General features: G+C 39.1%; 1 protein-coding gene across 4 annotated transcripts in view; it reads right to left on the reverse strand.

The window, feature by feature from the left end:
* The window catches only part of CHN1 (chimerin 1), a 223,999-nt gene that overhangs the window by 14,990 nt on the left and 186,625 nt on the right, over positions 1-22,384 (reverse strand). For all 4 annotated transcript variants that reach the window (XM_053598107.1, XM_053598105.1, XM_053598108.1 and 1 more), the window contains 2 exons: positions 12,925-13,009; positions 305-478 (listed from right to left, as the gene is read on the reverse strand). In XM_053598107.1, the coding sequence (XP_053454082.1) occupies positions 305-478; positions 12,925-13,009 (259 nt within the window). The remainder of the gene's footprint in view (positions 1-304; positions 479-12,924; positions 13,010-22,384) is intronic.

Genomic DNA, 22,384 nt, shown 5'->3' on the forward strand with positions numbered 1-22,384 from the left:
AATATAAAAACTAAAAATGAATTTGTCTCTACATGTCAGCTTTTTCAAAAGATGGAAGCATTATCTATAAATATTTTTATAGCGTACTTATTATTTTTTATACCTGGTTAAATATATCTTGAAATCAAGCTGTTTAAATACTTGTTAAATGAATTCATTTCAGACTTTGAAACCCTTTGACTTCTGAAACCAATCCTCTCCAAATCATAGAAAACAACTGCATTGTGCAATGAGGCAGCCAGAAAGGCCGTGGGACTGCCCTGTGATGAACGGAGACCAGCGCAGCCCCGCAGGGACGCCTCACCTCTAGACTCGATCTCTCTGACGCACATGTCCACCACCATGGGCCTCTTTGTGGTGTGTGCTTTCACAAGTGTCGTGAGGTCACAGCTGTACACCTTCTTAACATGCTTCAAGTCTGGCTTACAGTCATTTGGAACCATCTTGGAACACTGCTTATGAACATTCAAACCACAATCTAAGAAAGGAAAAATCCATTATGATTTTCAGAGTTTAAATTCTGTCTATAAGCCAGAAGACCAGAATTCTACCTCATGCTTCATTATTTACTTGCTATATAATCTCAGGAGGATATATAAGGAAAAATAATCAAAATTAATAATAAGGGTTTAACTAAATGTCTATAGAGTGTGTATTATGACAAATAGCCAACTAAAAAATTAACCTGTTTCTTTAGTGTTACATAAAAATTATATTTAATGTGGGATATAACTGTATTTTATACAGTAGAACCTCCATAGTTGACTCCCTACATTGACCAGCTCCTGGACATGCACCACATGTACGTATCAGTATAGCAGGCCTACTTCCTTATGTTGACCACCTCCATATGTTGACCAGTTTGTCACAGTATCCTTTGGTGGTCAACTTACCGAAGTTTTACTGTATTTGATATGAAGTGGAATTAGACCTCCAAAAGTAGGAGTATCTAGGGCTCTCTTAAGGTGGTGCTCATATTTATATCTGCTCATAATCCTTTCTATACGTGTGATAACTAATATATAATTCACCTAGTACACAGAGCTGAAAGTGGCTGTAACTATTATCTATTGCTCCTAATATCATCAGCTAACATTTATTGAGGGCTTACTAGTGCCAGGCACTGTTCCAAAGTGCTTTACATTTATTGTTTCATTTAAACTTACGAAGTTCTGTGAAATACTTTCTCTTTTCATTTTATAACTGAGAGAACCAAGGACATAGGTGTTAAGTAGTTTACTCAAGGTCATGTAGTACGTAGTGGAGCAGAATCTAAGCCTAAGAATGATTCTAGAGTCCGCATTTTTAAAAAAAGTTTACTGGAGCAATCACTCTGTGACTTCTCCCCATGCATATTGTAAATAAATCTTTTCTCTTGGAAAAAAAGTTTATTATTTTGTTATCAAGAAAGGTACTAAGAAAAGATACGGAAGAAGACCTCTGTAGGGTGAGTTATGGGGGAATGAATGTAGAATTTCCATGTAGTACCCTCCAGAAGCCCCCACAATAGCGTTCAGCTATCTAGAAGCTTCTGGAGTACACAATTTTAACTAATATACACATATTGCCTTTACTGAAGTTATTTCTTTGCTTTGCAATTTTACTGGATTTTAACTTCTTAGATGTTAGAATCCAAATATTTTCTAGCTAAATATTTTGAGATAATTATTTTTCAACAAGAAGAGTATAGGCGATGCCCATAGCTCAGTGGGTAAGGCACCGGCCACACACATCAAAGCTTGTGGGTTCGAACCCGGCCGGGGCCAGCTAAAACAACAATGACAACTGCAACAACAACAAAAAAGTAGCTGGGTGTTGTGGCAGGTACCTGTAGTCCCAGCTACTTGGGAGGCTAAGGCAAGAGAATTGCTTAAGCCCAGGAGTTTGAGGTTGCTGTGAGCTGTGACGCCATGGCACTCTACCCAGGGTGACAGCTTGAGACTCTGTCTCAAAAAAAAAAAAAAAAAAAGACTATAATGGCTGGGCATGGTGGCTCATGCCTTAATCCTAGCACTCTGGGAGGCGAGGCAAGAGGATCACTTGAGCTCAGAAGTTCAAGACCAGCCTGAGCAAGACAGAGTACCTATGTCTACTGAAAAAAAAAATTAGCCAGGCATTGTGGTGGGTACCTGTAGTCCCAATTACTTGGGAGGCTGAGGCAGGAGAATTACTAGAACCTAGGAGTTTGAGTCCATGAGATTCCAGCCTGGGGCAACAGAGTGAAACTCGGTTTCAAAAAATAAACAAACAATGCTGCACAGTAAAATTTTTAGAAGAAACAGAGAAGAATTAGACTGGAGAGTGATATACCACAGCTGAATAATTCAATTTAAATAAATGTCGGTCCAGGCACAGTGGCTCACGCCTGTAATTCATAGTACATTGGGAGGCCAAGGTGGGAGGATTCCTTGAGGTTAGGGGTTTGAGATCAGCCTTGAGGAAGAGTGAGACCCTGTTTCTACAAAAAAATAGGAAACTTAGGCGGGTATGGTAGAGTATGCCTATAGTCCCACCTACTTGGGTGGGGAGGCAGGAGATTATCTGAGGCTGGGTATTTGAGGTTGCAGGGATGATGTCACTGCACTCTAGCCAGGGAGACTGAAAGATAGTTTCTCAAAAAAGTCATCTTTATGTTTTAAAAACATAATCTGTTTGTTTTTAAGTCCATGAAAACTTGACGTTGACCTTTTAAAATCCAGTCCAAATGGGGTATATACAGTTTACAGCCATATCTCAATGAAACCAATTTAAAATCATACAATGCCATTTAGTTTGCTTGCTGTCTTCGGCAGAAAGGGAAGCATAATATTCACCTCACAAAATTGTTATGAGAATTAATGAACCAATGCATTCAGATGCTTTGCATGTTGTAAAATGCTAGACAGATGCTGGTGATCATTATTATGACTTTTGTCAAAGTTAGTAGCTGTGATCTAGTTATATATGGTGTAACAATTAACAGAGACAAGGAGAATTAGCCAAAACTGATAAATGAAACTGTTGTTTCATTAAATGTGTAGACACTGCCAAAATGAAGTAAAAAGTTAAGGCACGTGGCATCCTTCAGGAAGGAATTCATACATACTAGGCACATCCCATATGCAAAGAGGGGCGAGGTGTAGAGGGAAGCTGGGACAGCACTGAAGATGGCATCACAGGGCTGACAGCGTCCAAACATTATCACTACTAGAGAACAGCAGCGTCACTAATGACAGAAAGGCCTCCAGGGCAAAGAGCTCAGTCTAAACTATCTGAAGAAATGACCCAACACTATTCTGGATAAATTATGTCCAAATGACTTCATAACCAAAACCCAAATTCCTCTTTTCTTCTGTATTAGATAATTTATAAGATTTCTGACTCAAATACAGACAAATCAATAGCAAAACATCCACTTAAATAATACCTCCCGTCTTTGGGTAACTGCTGTACCTTGGAGTTCAGTCTAGAATCTATTAGTTGTGTGATTTTGAGTGAGTTGCTCAAACTTTCTGTGCATCAGTTATGTCAAATGGAAATAATAGTGTTTATTAAGATTCATGTGAGGCTTGAATGTTAATATATGTAAAGTGCTTACATGTAATAATTGTTTTCACCATGACTATGTTTTTATTTAGAAGAATGAAACATTTTGAGAGGCCTTTTGTATTTAGTATCCAAGACTGTCATAAACAGCTTAAAGTCAGAAGCTAAGTTGAAATCAAGGCCAAGTCTGTTTGTCAGATGTGAAAGCCAGCTCCCGAAAAGGACTAGAACAACTGGGATTATAGATGCTGTCACTTCCACACTCTTCTTCTTTTTTTTTAATTAAATCATAGCTGTGTACGTTAATTCTACACTGTTCTTAATGTATTTCATTTAAATAAAATTATCGCCAAGTAAGAAATGCATCAATTCTCTTTAACTGTTTTCACCACATTTGGAGAGTTTTCAGCTATCTTTTCAGCCTCTGTCTTTATCCTCTTCTGGGATTCCAAATCCTACATCTTTTGTTATTTATTGTCCCACACGTCTCTGAGCTTTGTTCACTTTTAAAAATCTGTTTCTTCGCTTTTGTTTGAACTGGATAATTTCTACTGCAACCACTTCAAATTCACCAACTCCTTCCTCAAGTGCTGTCTGTGCTGACATCGAGTCCATATTTCAGTCATTACATTTTTTTAGTTCTGAAACTTCTATCTGGTTCTTCTATATATTTCTTTTCTGATATTTCCAATTTTTTCATTTGTTTCGAGACTGTTCATAATTGGTTGTTGTAACGTTTTTATGATGCCTGCCTTTCTTATGTGGTTATTCCAAAATCTGTATCATCTTGATGTTGGTGTCTATCAATTGTCTTTTTTCACTGAGTTCAGATTTTCCTAGTTTTTGATATAATGAGTAATTTGACTGTTATCTTGAATATTTTGAGTGTTTATAAGATTGTGGTTCTCATTTAAATCTTCAAATGTAGCAGGTAGTTTAGATTTAGAATGAACTTTTGTAGACTGGTTCCAACGTCACCCTTGTTTACAAAGCCTTTATAATGCTACTGCAGTGCTATTTTGCTTGCCACAATTGTATGTTACCCAAATGGCAGGACTCCACTCCACATTCTCTGTGGCAATGGGTGGAGGGAGAGGGCCACCACCTAGGAATTGCAGTAGGGTGGAGGCTGGGGCTGTGTCCATACACTGTTTACATGCAATTGCAGGGCAGGCATGGAAGACAGAGTCTGATCATGGCCTCGGTTGCCCGATTACTGCAGGTCAGGGATAAAGACAGAGCTCTGCCCACAGACTTGGGTAGAGAAGTATTGCTTCTATGGTATGGTGCAGAAGAAAGTGAGGGTCCCCTCACAGGCTCAGCCACTTTCCTGCTGCAAGGTAGAGATGCTAGGGCTCCACTCATGGATTTGCAGGACAGGAACACACCTGTGCTACTGCAGGGTGGTGGGAAACAGGGCTGTACCTGGGGACTCTGCTGCTGCAATGTGGCTTTTTTCAAGGGGTTTATGTAGGGCAGTAGGGATGGCTGAAAGCTTTTTGTCCTGCTGGGCTGTCCTAAAGCCAGTGCCCTGGCTAGGGAAAGAAGGCTTTTGTTGGGATTATTTTGGGGTTTCTGCCTGTTGGCATTTATGGGTTATGGGCTGCTACAGTGCCCAGGTTGGGATACCTAGGATGTTAGAACAGACAAGAAGTACCACCAGAGAACTTGCTGCTGGGCTGTCCCTCAAGTCCTGAGTGTGCCTTCCCACTTTCAGAATATTCTAAAACTTGATGCATATATTTTGTTCAGGGCTTTTTGTTATAATTATTGGAAGGAATAAAATGAAACATATTTACCTGTCTTTCCAGAACTGGAAGAATTTTTTTTTTTGAGACAGAGTCGTACTCTGTTGCCCTTGGTAGAGTGCTATGGCATCACAGCTCACAGCAACCTCAAACTCTTGGGCTTAAGTGATTCTCTTGCCTCAGCCTCCCAAGTAGCTAGGACTACAGGAACCCGCCACAATGCCCGGCTATTTTCTCGTTGCAGTTGTCATTGTTGTTTAGCTGGCCCAGGCTGGGTTTGAACCCACCAGTCTCAGTGTACGTGGCTGGTGCCGTAACCACTGTGCTACCAGTGCCAAGCCAGAACTGGAAGAACTCTTACATAGTGTTTTAAAAAGTAAAAAATTCAGCAAAATTTTATAATCTAATAATAGTGCGGATGTACCTCATACTTTAGGTGTATAACATAGGTCACAGAGTGAGTGAGAAAGAGATCTTGGTAAAAACCTATCCCAATATCTTCATTTCAAGACGAAGACAACGAGGCTTAGGGAGGCTGAATGACTCATCCAAGTTGCTCCACCAGAAAGTGGCAGAACTGAGATTTAAGTCTGGATTGCTGATTCTCGGCCCAGGCTCTTCCCACTGAGTCAAACTGAGCACTTTCACCATGAACACCATATAGTACACCTTGTACTCTGAGCAAGTTTTTCAGCTGGAAGATGAATTTGCTATTTCATCTTTTCTCTAAAAATGTATACTTTACCCATTAGTAGTTATATACACTTGAGTTTAAAAAACACTGCTGTATTTTATCCAAATGATAAAATTAAGCAAACAAGTCGCTTAAAGATACCTGTATGTGACTGATCTGGTAGGACTTTTAAAAGCAGTAATAAAGCTTCTTTTGTCATATTCTTTCCTAATATATAAACTCTAACAAAAATCCAGTAGAAAGCAAAAGATTAAAATCTTTTGAATCACTCACATTAGACCTGAATGGCACTAACGGTCTGACATCAGCATTAACTGTTTTCCTTGAAATATTTGGAGTCACCTCCCATTTTGAACCTCAGCAGGCTTCTAAGCTTACTTGTGACTCAGTGAAAACTATATAAAGTGATGACTCAGCTCAGATTTAGGTATTTAAAGAAAAGGAAAATGTTTTCTAAACTGACATTCTCTCTTCTGTTTGAGTAAGAGAAAACTTACGGGAAAATACATTATGGTTAATTTTAGCAATATATCTCAAAGGCCAAACTTTTGGCAGGACTGGATATGAAGTCCTTTATAAGACCAAAGGATAGGGCAAAGTCATTAAATAAAATGTCTTTTCATATCTTTAAGTTCACAGGGCAAGACAAGCAGCCCTGAGCTTGCTATGAAAATTGCTGCTTCAGGGACTAGCAGTATATCAACATTTCGGTTTGCCATTAAGACTTTATTCGCTTTTCATACTTATTTATTAAAGTCATATAACTCCTATATAGTTTCATTTCTCCCAGGAAAACTATGTGCTACAAATAATCATAATAAAAAAGTCCATAAAAGATTTCATTTGTTGCGTCTCTTGCTTTGGTAGGTTACTTTTATGTTACGATTAAACCACATTTCCCCTTTCCAATTTCTCAAGTTAATAAGCATATGAAAGGAGAGATTAAAAATTCAAATCACATTTTACTCTGTCCTTTCACAATAAAATATTTCTATTACTTTAAGACTATTAACTTTAGGCTACTCTCACATTCTCTGAGACTCAATTTTGGTAAAACAAGTATAATTTGCATATAGAAAGTATATAAAAATCTGTTTTCTGAAACAGCTGATATTACTTACATTCTATTGGTAGGATTAAGGGTTACTATAATTATGCTATTATGTTTTGAAAATAAAGATAATCGTTCATTCTTTTCTAGGAGTGTTCATATTTTAAATAATTGCAAGTAAGTTTTGTTTTTAAACCTAACTCTTAGTTTTTTCCCCCAAGGAAAGTGTAGTAGCTTGCATTCTAATGTGCATCAGAGGTTGTTTCTTTTTTTTTTCTTTTAGAGACAGTCTCACTTTATCACCCTTGGTAGAGTGCCGTGGCGTCACAGCAACGTTCAACTCCTGGGCTTAGGTGATTCTCTTGCCTCAGCCTCCAGAGTAGCTGGGAGCCTGGCTATTTTTTGTTGCAGTTTGGCGGGGGCCGGGTTCGAACCCGCCACCCTTGGTATATGGGGCCGGGGCCCTACCCACTGAGCCACAGGTGCTGCGCAAGGCCATTTCTTTCATAAGCAAAATTAAGAAGGATATCTTGTACTTTAGATTACCGATGACAATATTACTTTCAATTAAAAGGGGTTCCATGAGACTTTAGAGCAAATTTTCCCAATTTCTCTCTGGGTTACAAGGACAAACATACTTTCAAGGTACACCCAATCAAAACAGAAATGAAAATAAAAGATATTACTTCCACTTCTTTTCTTCAACAGAAAACTTAAGTGCTTGTGTACTTGAAGTAACAAATGCCTGTATTTTATTATTAAGAAAGAAACTGCTGTCATTTCCTTTTGGAGGCAGCAATGATGATACCCTGGATATATGAAGACATTTTAATAAGCAACTAATATTAAACTGACATGTCTAATTTAAAATAATTATTAACCTTAACCTCTTAGAATATTCTGGTAAGGCTAAAATGAAAACAACTCAGGAATGCTGGTGAAATGATGCTCTTTTTTCTATGGAGGGATGTATGGCAATGTCAACGATTATATTATAAGAGATTAACTTATAAGCTTAAGTTTCATAAGAAAAAACTATTTGAAGATACTATATAAGTGAATAATGACCATCCTTTCCTTTGAATGTTACTTTTAAATCTTTCAGCAGGAAGAGAAGCAGTCCCAAGCTGCAGTTCGCTGTTCCCTTGCAGGATCACTTCCCTTATTTCTTAGAGGTTAGAGTCAGGGAGACTCTGGTGGATGTCCTAACCTTTTGCCTAGGATGTCCCCTGGACTGCCTGCTTCTGAATGGCTCCTGGAAGGTAATACCGGGCATTCTGGGATTGTCCCTGCTACTAGTCCTCTGCTGTTCCCGTTGGCGGTGGTGTGTCTAGCAGCAAGCTTTGTGCTTTTTGTCCTGAAGGGTAGCTTGCGTGGCATCAGCTGGATTGAGTCTGACTCCTACAGCAACACTGCCAGCCTGGTGTTTGGAACACCAGCACAGCAACTCATACTTTCACATGGTGTAAGAAAAAAGTAGGTTGGGAAGGATACAAAATTGCCACTTTGGGCAAACACTTAAACATTCTTGACAAGCTCTCTTCTGCCTGGGTGGATTTTTGAAAAAAGCAGCCAAAACAAAGCAAGCTGTCCTAGAGATCAAAAGCAGATAAATGTATCTTTTTTTTCTGACAGTCAGCCTGCCATTTTTCTTTGGAAATAATGTCTTTAAGGTTTAGTGGCTATTAGTCTACAGTTGCTGCTTGAAACTTGCAGCTTAACAGTGATTTATTATAGCACAGTTCTGGAGGTCAAAAATCCAAAATCAATTTCACTGGGTTAAAATCAAGATGTCAGCAGGTCTGCGTTCCTTCTGGAGGCTGCAGGAGAAAGGGCCACCTGCATTCCTCAGCTCGTGGCTGCTCCTCCATCTGCAGAGCCAGCAGTCATTCCTTCTGACTTCTGCTTCTGGCCTTACAATGACTTTTCGCTGACTCGATTTCCTGCCTCCCTTTTATAAAGAACCTTGTAATTGTGATTCATCTGAGTCCACCATGAGTATCTAGCGTAATCTCCCTGCTGTGGTTTGAAAGTGTTCTCTCCAAAATTCAGGGGTTGCCAATATGATAGTATCAAGAGATGGGGGCTTTAAGAGGTGATTAAGCCATGAGGGATTTTTTCCTCATGAATGTGACTTGGTGCTCTTATACGGGGCTTGACAGAGGGAGTTGGTCCCTTTCTTGCCCCTCTGCTTTCTGCCACATGAAGACACAGTGTTCCTCCTCTCCAGAGGACACAGCCTTTAAGGAGCCATCTTGGAAGTAGAGACTGAACCCTCCAACAGACAATGAACCTGCCAGCCCTCTAATCTTGGACTTTCTAGCCTCTAGAATTTTGAGATACATATTTCTGTTCTTCATAAGTTACTTAGTTCGTGGTATTTTGTTAAAACAGCCAAGACAACCCTCTCAATATCCATAATTTAACCACATCTGCAAAGTTCCTTGTGCTATGAAAGGCAACTAAACGCAGAGGTTCCAGGGATTAGAAAGTGGACATCTTTGTGGAGCTGCTAGTGTGAGCTCTTTAAATTCTTAATTCTTTGCATTCAAGTTTAGATAAAAGTGAATGTTAAAAGGCCAGATGAACTTTAGACCTAAGAATCCCACTGTCTGTATGCTTTAGCTGTTGTAGCCCTTGGTGTGCAGAAGCATTTTAGTTTAATCATATCCCATTCCTTTGTTTTTGGTGTTGCTGAGATATTTGCCTGCTATGAATCTAACAAAGGGCTGATAACGAGAATCTACTGAGAACTCAAACTAATCAATAAGAGCAAACGATCCCATCTATAACTAGATAAAAGATATGAACAGAACCTTCTCTGAAGACAAATGGCAAAAACAAACAAAAAAACGCACGAAAAAATGTTCATTGTCCCTAATCAGCAGAGAAATGAAAACCAAAACCACTCTCAGATATCATCTAACCCCAGTGAGAACAGCCTGAATCACAAAGTCCCTAAGGTGCAGATGCTGGCATGGATGTGGAGAGAAGAGAACATTTGTACACTGCTGATAGGAAAAAGGATGAAGAATCCTCAAAGAGCTAAAAGTAGACCTTCCATTTGATCCCTTAATCCCATTACTAGGTATCTATCCAGAAAAAAAAAAAAAAAATCATTGTGCCATAAGGACATTTGCACTACAATGTTCATCACAGCTCAATTCACAATTGCCAAGATGTGGAATCAACCCAAATGCCCATCAACTCATGGATGAATAAAGAGTGGTATATGTACACCATGGAATACCATTCAGCCGTAAGAAAGATGGAGACTTTACATCTTTTGTATTTACCTGGTTGAAGAACATTCTTCTTAGTAAAGCATCACAGGAGTGGAAAAGCAAGTATCCAGTGTATGCAACACTAATATGAAGCCAACAGATAAACAACTACAGCTCCACATGAGAAAAACACAATTAAATTCAAATGGAATTGGTAGGCTCTCACCTAATGGGCACAATGTAGAACATCCCCTGGGTGAAGGGCCCAACTACAACTCGAACTTTACCTAATAAACACAAAGTACGTAACCTAATGATTTGTTTTGTTAGGCTGAATCCCATTATTAATCCAAATGTAATTAGCTGCCACAGAAAACAGAACTAATTTGAACCCCAACTTTATACATTTTTCAAATGGGTTGGCTTATGCTTATATCACATACATTAACATGGTTCAAGTAATATAGAGCATAATGCTTTTAAGGATAAGATATAATAAAAAATGAAATATCTCCTGGCTTTTCTTTCAGTTCCTGACCTTTACTCATCACCAGAGGTGGGGCTCTCTGTAGGTGGCCACAGGGACACAGGGAACAGTTTTCTTTTTCCTTTGTTCCATATTACACCAGTAAATGTTCCAAAACATTTCTTTCAAATGTAGACTGTAGCATATTAAGATTATTCAACAACACAGGTGTTGTACCTATACTCTGTTTAATAGCTGAATTCATATGGAAGATGTTCTTTACTCTTTCAAAATGAATGATACCACATATCATTACTCTCTTAAAGAAAAACTTTTAAGTCAGTTTAGTTTCATAAAATGTTTAAGAAACTGTTTCAGTGTCAGCTGGTCAAGATCGTCTCATTAATGGAAACCAGGCTTATTGATACCATTATTTTTGAGCAGGTAATTTGTGCTCTGGAGAGAGTATCCTTTTGACTTTGAAAAGGCACAATGTAGACTGTCTTCATGCCCCTATCAATACTTTCCATCCCACCTTGTTCCCTTCCAGTTCAAAGGCACAACTACAACCTTTTTTATTTTAATTTTATTTGAGACAGAGTTTCACTATGTCACCCTGGGTAGAGTGCTGTGGTGTCACAGCTCAGAGCAACCTCAAACTCTTAGGCTTACGTGATTCTCTTGCCTCAGCCTCCTAAATATCTGGGACTACAGGTACCTGCCAGAATGCCCAGCTATTATGTTGTTGTTATTGTTGTTGCAGTTGTCATTGTTGTATTTTAGCTGGCCTGGGCTGGGCTCAAACCTGCCAGCCTTGTTGCATGTGGCCAGTACCCCACCCACGGAGCTACTGTCACCGCCAACTACAACCTTCTTAATGACGGTTCCTCACCCTGACTCTGCATAATCACCAGCCATAACAAAAATGTTTTCTTCATTTACTCAGACTGCACTCTGAGCTCAGCCTCTCCTTGACAAACACCTCTGCATAGTTCAAGGCCCATAGTTGTGAATTATTATTCCACTTCCTGCAGCAGGAAGGTCCTTGAATAGTGATATATGCTTGGAAACTTATTATACCTTAATGATATATGGAAAGGAAGGTAAGGAAATAATGGTGAAAGAAAATGACTTGGAACATTCCCATGGGATGTGTATTGTATCCTGCTATTAAAAAAAATGCAATTTAGAAATAAGAAAAATCAGACCCCAGAAATTTCTGCGCATAATGGACAACAAAAATATTCCATTTAAAATCAAAATCATGCCACAAAAGAAATGAGAATGTTTACAGTGATAAATTTGACAGTTACTATAGTTACCATTTTGAAATACTTTCCCTTAGAATACATTTTTAGTGTAAAGCTTCATGCTAAAAGACATGTAAGAAGACATTTTTAAGTTTCATAACTTAAACAGCAGAAAGAATCTTTCATGACCAAATACTATACAATCAGAATTTAGATAATTATTTTTAAGTGCATGCCAGAATTTAGAGTCGTTTGAATAGGTGGTCAGTACTCAGTACAGTTGTTCTATGTGGTTTCACATGATAAGTCTTATTTATTTCATAAAGTATCTCAGTAAATCCCCGTTATTTCATTATGTGTAAATCTTAAAGTTTCTAAATATCGTGGTCATATTTTACAAAAAGAATTTGGTACGTTCAAAGTTTCAAAAATTCACAAAAAATATTAGTGACTAAGTGGTTTTTTTCAGAATTGATAACAATCTTTGAAGATAAATTCACAAATCTTTAAAGCTTCAATATGATTTCGCAAAAATTTAGTAAGGACAATCCAGCTTAACAAGTTGTCTTTAAAATTCAGTTTCCAAGGCAACAATCATAGGTCCCTGTACATTGCTTTTTTTTAAAAAAATCATTTTATAAATTTAGTTACTGAAACATCAAAGGCAAGTATTAAATATAACTTCCTTACTTTTATCTCCTTTTATCAGACTTTTTGAAAAAGCTGATTCTTTCTTTTCACTGGATTAATGCCAGATCCCTGGTCTGCTGCCCTTCAAGTCCAAGAAGGTTAAGGGCAGATAAAATATCATTTCCAAAGCAACTGCTTGAAAATTCAGCCTACTGCATGTGCACAGAGCAAACTAGGATCCAGCCTACTGCACAAACACGGCAGCAAACCTCCTTACACCATATTCCTAACAGCTTCATGACTGACTCACTCAGGGGACGGGGGAAGAACGCTTACCTGCACATTTCACTCCCTGAGCAATGAGACCCCACATGAAGTTGGCACAGTACTCACACCAGTGTGGCCCTCTGAACGTGTGGACCTGGTAGAAACAGGGGCAAAGTGGGGACAGGGGAAACAAATGAATGAGATTATTCCACATCAAGGTACTAACATAAAAGCCACAGTTAGAAGTGGCGAGGCATATGGCTACATTTAGAAGAAAGTTGGTTAAGTGGAAGTGACAAACTGCCAACATTTTTTTCAGAATTTGATTTCTTTTTTGTTTTAACAGTGATAAATCAAACCAATATTCTGCGATTTACTATTGAAAACCATTCCTTCAGTGGAGTTTTCCCAGGATATCCCCAGGTGCAAGCAGCCTTATCAGTGTGTTACACAAATCCTGGCATTTCTACATGAAATGGAGATAAGGAAAGTATTACCACACGAAAAAGGATAAGAAGCAACACAGAGTCTATATTGGGCCTGTAAGGAGTTTTTCAGATAATCCACCTTTGGTGACCAGAGGTAGATGTTAAAGGTGACACTTATGGTCAAAACGGGATCACCAAAAGGGCCAATTTCTGTGCAAAACATTTGATACTTATTATCTTAGAAAAGAGAATTAATGTATTTTAGAACCTGCAGAAGCTGTAAGTAATTGGAAACCATGTTTGAATATAGTAAGCAAAGTATTCACTAAGCATTCTAGCTCGTTAATAGGCTTTATAGCATTTAATTCCTTCTTCCCTGAGAAAGGGAAAGGGACCTGCAAAGAAGAAAGGATTTAGATGCAAAGAGCCCATGACTTTTATATACATAGGAAAGAGAAAATACTCTCGCTTAACTCAAATAAAAACATACTGGTAGAACACAGATGCAATGAATCCAAACCCCAAATGTTAAAGAATAAAAGAAGGAAAACTTTTACTCTTAACAATAATAATTTAAGATTTCTGGGGAAATACTGGCTGAAGATACACTTAAGAAATGAGTTAAAAAGGTAGAAGGTATTAGGAAGGCATTGCTCTCTATCAAATTAGACTTACTTGAGATTATTTCTTATATATATGATTTTGTCTTACAGAAACCATAAAACAAAAGTGAAAACTATAAACTGTCACAATTTGATGCCAACACAAATACCCTCTTAACAGAAGCAATTAATGAAATTCACATCTAAGATTATAATTTTGAGAATTGCTATATTAATGTATTACTAGGTCTTAGAAACCAAGTACATTTTTAAGATATACATATAAAACTTCTTCATATTTAAGATGCATTAATGTAAGACATACCATTATAAATGGTCCATTTAGAAAAACCATGCCACAGCTTATCATCAAAAAAGTCATACATCATGATCAAGTAGGTTTCATCCCAGGGATGCAAGGCTGGTTTAACATATGCAAGTCCATAAATGTTATCCACCATATTAACAGAAGCAAAAATAAAGACCATATGATACTCTCAATAGATGTAGAAAGAGCATTCGATAAAATCCAGCATCCTTTTCTAATTAGAACACTGAAGAGTATAGGCATAGGTGGCACATTTCTGAAAATGATTGACGCTACCTATGACAAACCCACAGCTAATATTTTAGTGAATGGAGTAAAACTGAAAGCCTTTCCTCTTAAAACTGGAACCAGACAAGGTTGTCCTCTGTCACCTTTACTTTTCAACATAGTGCTGGAAATTCTAGCCAATACAATTAGGCAAGACAAGGAAATAAAGGGAATCCAAATGGGAGCAGAGGAGGTCAAACTCTCCCTCTTTGCTGACAACATGATCTTATACTTAGAAAACCCCAAAGACTCAACCACAAGACTCCTAGAAGTCATCAAAAAATACAGTAATGTCTCAGGATATAAAATCAATGTCCATAAGTCAGTTGCCTTTGTATAAGCCAATAACAGTCAAGATGAGAAGCTAATTAAGGACACAACTCCCTTCACCATAGCTTCAAAGAAAATGAAATACCTAAGAATATATCTAACGAAGGAGGTGAAGGACCTCTATAAAGAAAATGATGAAATCCTAAGAAAGGAAATAGCAGAGGATATTAACAAATGAAGAACATACCATGCTCATGGATGGGAAGAATCAACATTGTTAAAATGTCTATACTTCCAAGACATGATTGCAAGAGGGACTTTACCTAACAATTGCAATCAGTGTAACCTGGCTTATTGTACCCTCAATGAATCCCCAACAATAAAAAAAAAAAAAAAAGTCTATACTTCGCAAAGCAATCTACTGATTCAATGCCATTCCTATTAAAATACCAACATCGTACTTTCAAGATTTGGAAAAATGGATTGTGCATTTTGTATGGAACCAGAAAAGCCCCCGTATAGCTAAGGCAGTTCTTAGTAATAAAAACAAAGCTGGTGGCATCACCATACCAGATTTTAGGCTGTACTACAAAGCCATAGTGGTTAAGACAGCATGGTACTGGCACAAAAATAGAGACATAGCCATTTGGAATTGAACAGAAAACCAGGAAATGAAACTAACATCTTACAACCACCTAATCTTCAATAAACCAAATAAGAACTTACCTTGGGAGAAAGAGTCCCTATTCAATAAATGGTGCTGGGAGAACTGGATATCCACATGTAAAAGACTGAAACTGAACCCACACCTTTCTCCACTCACAAAAATTAATTCAAGATGGATAAAGGACTTAAATTTAAGGCATGAAACAATAAAAATCCTCAAAGAAAGCATAGGAAAAACACTGGAAGATATTGGCCTGGGGAAATACTTCACGAAGACTGCCTTGGCAACTGCAACAACAACAAAAATAAACAAATGGGACTCAATTAAACTGAAAAGCTTCCGTACAGCTAAGGAGACAACTAAAGCTAACAGACAACCTACACAATGGGAAAGGATATTTGCATATTTTGAATGAGACAAAAGCTTGATAACTAGAATCTAAAGAGAACTCAAATTAATCCATGTGAGAAAAGCCAACAATCCCATATATCAATGGGCAAGAGACATGAATAGAACCTTCTCTAAAGAAGACAGATGAATGACTAACAAACATACGAATAAATGCTCATCATCCATATTTATTAGACAAATGCAAATCAAAACCACCCTGAGATACCATCTAACCCCAGCGAGAATGGCCCACGTCACAATATCTCAAAACTTCAGATGCTAGTGTGGATGTGGAGAGAAGGGAACACTTTTACACTGCTGGTGGGACTGCAAACTAGTACAACCTTTCTGGAAGGAAGTATGGAGAAACCTCAAAGCACTCAAGCTAGACCTCCCATTTGATCCTGCAATCCCATTACTGGGCATCTACCCAGAAGGCAAAAAAATCCTTTTATCATAAGGACACTTGTACTAGACTGTTTATTGCAGCTCAATTTTACAATCGCCAAAATGTGGAAACTGCCTAAATGCCCACCAACCCAGGAATGGATTAACAAGCTGTGGTATATGTACACCATGGAATACTATTCAGCCATTTTAAAAAAATAGAGACTTTACATCCCTTTGTATTAACCTGGATGGAAGTGGAAGACATTATTCTTAGTGAAGCATCACAAGAATGGAGAAGCATGAATCCTACATACTCGATTTTGATATAAGGACAATTGATGACAATTAAGGATGCGGTGGGGGTGGGGGAAGGGGAGAGCAGAGAGAGAAATAAGGAGGGAGGGGTGGAGAAAGGAAGAGCAGAGAGAGGGAAGGAGGGAGGGGGTGGGGCTTTGGTGTGTGCCACACCTTTCGGGGGCAAGACACAATTGTAAGAGGGACTTTACCTAACAAATGCAATCAGTGTAACCTGGTTTCTTGTACCCTCAATGAATTCCCAACAATTAAAAAAAAAAAAAAAGTAAGAAAAACCATGCCAATTTAGTTACGATAAGCCATTGACTGTAAACCCCAAGAGACATTAAAATACAAAATAAAATGTACATTTAGGAATCAATGAAATATGGTATGTAAGAATTCAAAATATTAAATTGGCCAAAATAGCCAAGCTGCAACGGGCCCAGGGTTTATTCAAAGTAGGTATGCGCTTGTGACTCTTGGTTGTTGCCAAGGGAGCTTGAGCACAAAATTTTATGTTGATTTTGAAAACCAGGCCACAATCCCTGCTATGTCTTTATGGAAAAGGGTCAGGAATGCAGACACAGTTGTTTCTGGGTTATTAAAGATGTTCAGAGCCTGTAAATTGAAAGCATTTCCTGAAGTTGCTGAAGCAGAGCCCAAGATCAACATTCAGACATTCTGTGACATCCTTGTGTTCCTCAGAGTGAAGAAAATGGGATGAAGTATGTGATCTTGCTTTGCTCTGATGGGAACAAGTGAAATACTGTGTAGATGGCACTGATTCATAAAGAAAAGTATATAATCATGAATTGTGAAGTTACTTTTAGAGAAAAGTATATAATCATGAATTGTGAAGTTACTTTTAGAGAAAAGTCTCTGCACACAAACTGGCTAATCAGTTGCCAGAGATCAGGATAACCAGTACTACTTACTTGGTAAAGTGAATAAAAATGGAACGAAAGTATAAAGTAAGTCTCAGAAATTATTTGGTACCCACCAGTTATCTCATGAAAAAGTGTTTGAAAATTACATTGGGAAAACAAAAACAGAGTGGATGATGTTTAGTTTGTTATTAAACAAAAACTCAGGGCAAACAGCACTGAGTACTGAGATATTACAATAGAACCAATCCTTTCCTCACCTTCCTAAAAGCAGCAGCAAATGTGCTTTGATAGGCCTGGGGCATTGCTTCCTATTACATGTGCCAAAGAGGGAGCTGCAACTGTCCAAGCAGGCCCCATGTGCTCCAATTAAAGGATCACACATATACCTCAGAAAGCAGTCTTTAGGAAACTGTTATTTACATATTTCATTCTTGGACAGCTTTTTTTATAAAAACATCCTGAGCCATTTGGGGCTTTAAAAAAATCATTTAGAAGGTAGCTTATATGGCTCTCCACGAAACTGCTCTAGAAATAGGCCTTGCAGCACCAACAGCTTACTAAACTTCTATTTGTGTAACAGGGTTTAACTGAATTCCCTTTTGAATTTTTAGATCTAAAATTCATATTTCTTAAATTTCCTTTGCTCTGTGACCTCAGACTCCGTAATATTGGATTGCGTTTGTAAAAAAGGTGATTATCGCAGCCTTTTGGTCTTTTATAGTCCTCTAGAGGTCATCAAAAACGAACATTGATTTTATTCATTACTTAATCATTTTTATTTACTCATAAAACATTTGTTAAATGATGATGTATACAGATTGAAAGGACACGAATTGCAGGAATTCATGGTGGAATGAAGTCTCCTATTAAACAGGTGGAGATGCTCTAATGACAGTGTTTGGGAAGTGTGAGGGAAGCTGCGGGGCAGCTTGAGATGCACCCCATGAGCCAAGTCCTCAGCCTGGGGAGCGGATCAGGCTTGTGGGGCAGAGTGGGTGAGTGTGGGGCCGGGGTGTGGGGAACAGAGTGCATCGGAAACGCTGTTCCAAGAATATCAAAGGCACAAGGCCTGAGAGAAATAATGTGGTGTTCAGAGAATGGCAGGGTAGACAGATCAGCCTGAGCTGGCCTGGCAGGAGACAGGAGAGAGGCAGACAGGACCTTTTTCCATGCTTATAAATTTACACCCTTCGTGGTGAGCAGTGCAGGGCCACTGTAGATTGTTAAGGAACGTGACACTGTCAACGGGGCAAGACTGGAGGAAGACAGACTAGGTAGGATACTATGGCAGAAGCCCAGGTAACAACGTGGATCTGAACAGGGACAAACTAGAGTTATTTTCGGGGGCAGAAATCAACAGGGCTTCGTAATTAACTGAATCAAAGGTAAAGAACCTGGTCTGTCAGGGTTTGGGATCAGGTAATGGTGCGGGGAGGAGAACTGCATTCACAGGCTGCAAAAGCAGAGTAGTCGGTTTGGAAGTGAGGTGGAGTGGGAAGCAGCGGAAGGGAGCGGAAGGGCTGATTCGTGGGGAAGAGGAGTCCCTGGTGGCAGCTCCAAGGGGCCAAATGGAGACAGAAGCCAAGGAAGATCAGCTGTCTGTGAACAAGAGGAAAATCGCTTTTCTCCCCGCCTGAGCTGGGAGAGAAGAGGGTAAGGGGGACAGGATGGTTGTGCAGGAGTGTATCTGGGATCAGAAGCTAAGGGAGTTCAGCTATGAAGCACATCAGCAGTGTAGAGAAGTGGAGAATAGGAACGGAGCTGGCCAGGAATTCAGAGAAGAGCTGCTGGACTTGAAGGCACGTTTCTTTCCTAGATGACACTAAAATCAGACAATACCAGCTAGTGTCAACCACACTAATAAAAAGTGATTACATTTAAATGAGTGATTGTGCTATGTTTTACAATATCAGTGATGTTTATATCAAATACTTCACCAATTCAGAAAAAGACATCTTTAAAAAACCAATTGTACTCAGGAGTTCGAGACCAGCCTGAGCAAGAGGGAGACCCTGTCTCTACTAAAAATAGAAAAACTAGCTGGGCATGGTCGTGCACACCTATAGTCCCAGCTACTAGGGAGGCTGAGGAAAGAGGATTGCTTGAACCCAGGAGTTTGAGATTGCTGTGAGCTACGATGATGCCACAGCACGCTATCCCTGGTGTCAGAGCAAGACTCGGTCTCAGAAAATACAAAAAAACAATTATAGAAATTATGCAACCTAGAATAGCTCTACAGTTGTACTGCTCCATCGAGGCTGATGGATATAGGTGCTGCTTCCTGCAGACAAGACCTAGCAGGCACTGACATCTGTAGACAGTTTTGTTACCTAGATATGTTTATATTTTAATTATCTGTTTAAAAATGATTAAATAAGAATGCAATGGACATTCAAAACATAATTAAAAGGTCAGAAGATCTAACGTGAAGAGTCTTTCTGCTCAGGAGGATGCCAAAAAAGAACTAGGTGGAATAAAGAGGAAAGGAGGCCTGGAGTGGTCACAAGGGGTCCAGCCAGGGGCCTAGGACAGAGCCCTGCATTGTTGTAACAGAGCAACTTTTGCCTGGAGTACCCTGCACGTAGTACATTCCCTTGGAGATCTGCGATGGATTCTCGTGGGAATGGCGTTTTCGTAAGACACAATGCTAAAGAGCAATCAGCTTCCGCATGTAACATCATTTGTGAAGTCAGAGATGGTCCCAAGAAGAGCAACCTTTTTAAGAGGGCCACAGATACTTTTTCTAGGCCACCTCCAAAACTTTTAGTCCATCTTGACAATGAAAGTGACAGAGTGCATGGCATGAATTACTTAATGAACAAAGGACATAATCACCTAGCTTTCAAGCCCTCTTCTCTTTTGCAACCTGAAAAAAGACAACTATATTGCCATGGCATTTAGGATTGGTTTTAACCTGTGAGGAACTCCTTTCCCATTAATTTGTTAAAGCAAAGATGACTGACTGGATTAATGAATGGACTTCCTCCCACTAGGTAGGATACTATGGCAGAAGCCCAGGTAACAACGTGGATGTGTAATGTGGTGAGCACAGCTGGTCAGAAGCAGGCTGAAAAGGGACACACAGGGCAGGGGATAATAAAGGGCCCATGGGGTGCAGGCCAAGTATCATGTATCTCCCGGACACTGAACAGAGGTAAAAACGAAAACCATTCTCAGTGGGGCCTGGCAGTATATGGCATAGAAGCCCGGCTACTGGAAGGAAACAAACATGCCTGCTTCTCATCATGCTCACAGCATTCACATCTCCAGTTCACTGGTAATATAAACAGTGGAAAATAAACCCATGCTATGGGAAGGTAAAAATTCACCATTATCTTCATAATCCTTTCCGAACCAAAATGCTACCTTTAGAAATAAGCATGAATGCCAACAGCCAAGGAGCATGCCCGCAAAGCCTACTGCAAATGTAAACCATGTTGGAGGTGGTAAGAACATTAAGGGAAATGAAATTTTGCTTGGGAAAGTGAAGATGATATTTTAGCTACAGCTTTTCATTTAAGAGGCTGTGATGAGTCAGTTCTCCAGTATGGTACTGGGTGATGAGGGGACAGAACAGATGATCAAAATCAAAATGAAAGGAAGGTAGGCAGGCAAGCAGCTGGGCAGGAAAGGCTTTTTCTCCTTTTTTTGGTGTTTTTTTTTTTTGCATTTTTTAGCTTTAGAGCAATTAGAATGTACTCTTTTGAGTGACCAATGTTGGTCTCACCAAGAAGATGTTCTTAAACTTTTTGATTTCTATGATACAAAATTTAGAATGTTAGCCCTAATTTTAGCACCTCAGTTAAAGGACCTTGCTTTATACTATGAAGCCATGAAAAGAATGCATAACACTGTATATGATCATTAGCAGTAAATACATAAAATCATGCCGTGGTTCCCTGCAATGAAAGGCGGGGAGAGGTGCTTAAAACAAGAGTAGAGGATCAAGGCAACCCACCTGCCTTTTGTTCAGTTAAATCTAGTCAAAACTACTGACTACTCTGTAACTTGTGAGGAAAAATCTATAGCCAGTAGTGAGTTGTGGGTATAGGTAAGCCAGAAACATGGTCAGTAAGCTGGCCATTTCTAGTCTTCTTGTCCAGATGGAAAGGATGTGTAATGTGGTGAGCACAGCAGAAAAGGCAGAAGAAACACACCAGGCACTTGCTGAAGCATAGCTTTAAGCAATGGCTGGAGCTGGTAAGTGCCTGGAATAGGAGCGGCCTGCCCACTGGCCAGCAGCAGACGGAAGTGCAGGAGGCACCGCATGGCTGCTTAAGGGGGCCAGGTGCTAACAGCCTCTGCATCTAGCTGTTACATAAGATGATCACATGGGGGTGAATTTTTAGGGCCACTGAGAGGCACAGCTTAACCACACAAGCAGTTAATATAGTCTGAAACATCCCTTTGAATAGAAAGACCAATGACAGAATACTGGTGACCTAATTTCAAAACTATTCAAAATTGAGGGAAATACCATTAAAGCCTACTAGACACACATCGACTATGCCACAAATAAATGATTTCCCTTTACATATGAGCAATAAGTACAGGAAAAAGCTGATGTAATATGGGCAGATTATAACCACACTAGGACAATTACTAGGCAGGGGTGGGGGACCTGTGGCCTTCTAGGTCCTAAAGTATGGCCTTTTGACTGAGTCCAAATTTTATTTATTTATTTACAAACCCTTTTATTTTTTTTAAATACATTTTGTTCATCTTTTATATTTTTATTTTTATTAATATATTTAAAATACCAAAGAATTAAATTAAGTTTCAACAAAATAATCTTCCCAGATTGACCAGCAGAATTAGAATATTATTAGTAAGTCGTAAGGACTAAACTGGTGGCTGCTACGCTCATGATTTAGTTCTAACTTCCCTTGTCTTACTTGTGCCACTATTGTGCCTTGTATGAGGCTGTTTGGTGAGAGTTCATGGTGGCCAAGGAGGCCAGTCTGTTACCAGCTCTTGACAATGGTGCATTGTGTTTCTGTTTT

The sequence above is a fragment of the Nycticebus coucang genome, chromosome 7, assembly GCF_027406575.1.
Source record: "Nycticebus coucang isolate mNycCou1 chromosome 7, mNycCou1.pri, whole genome shotgun sequence".
In the NCBI taxonomy this organism is placed as follows: domain Eukaryota; kingdom Metazoa; phylum Chordata; class Mammalia; order Primates; family Lorisidae; genus Nycticebus; species Nycticebus coucang.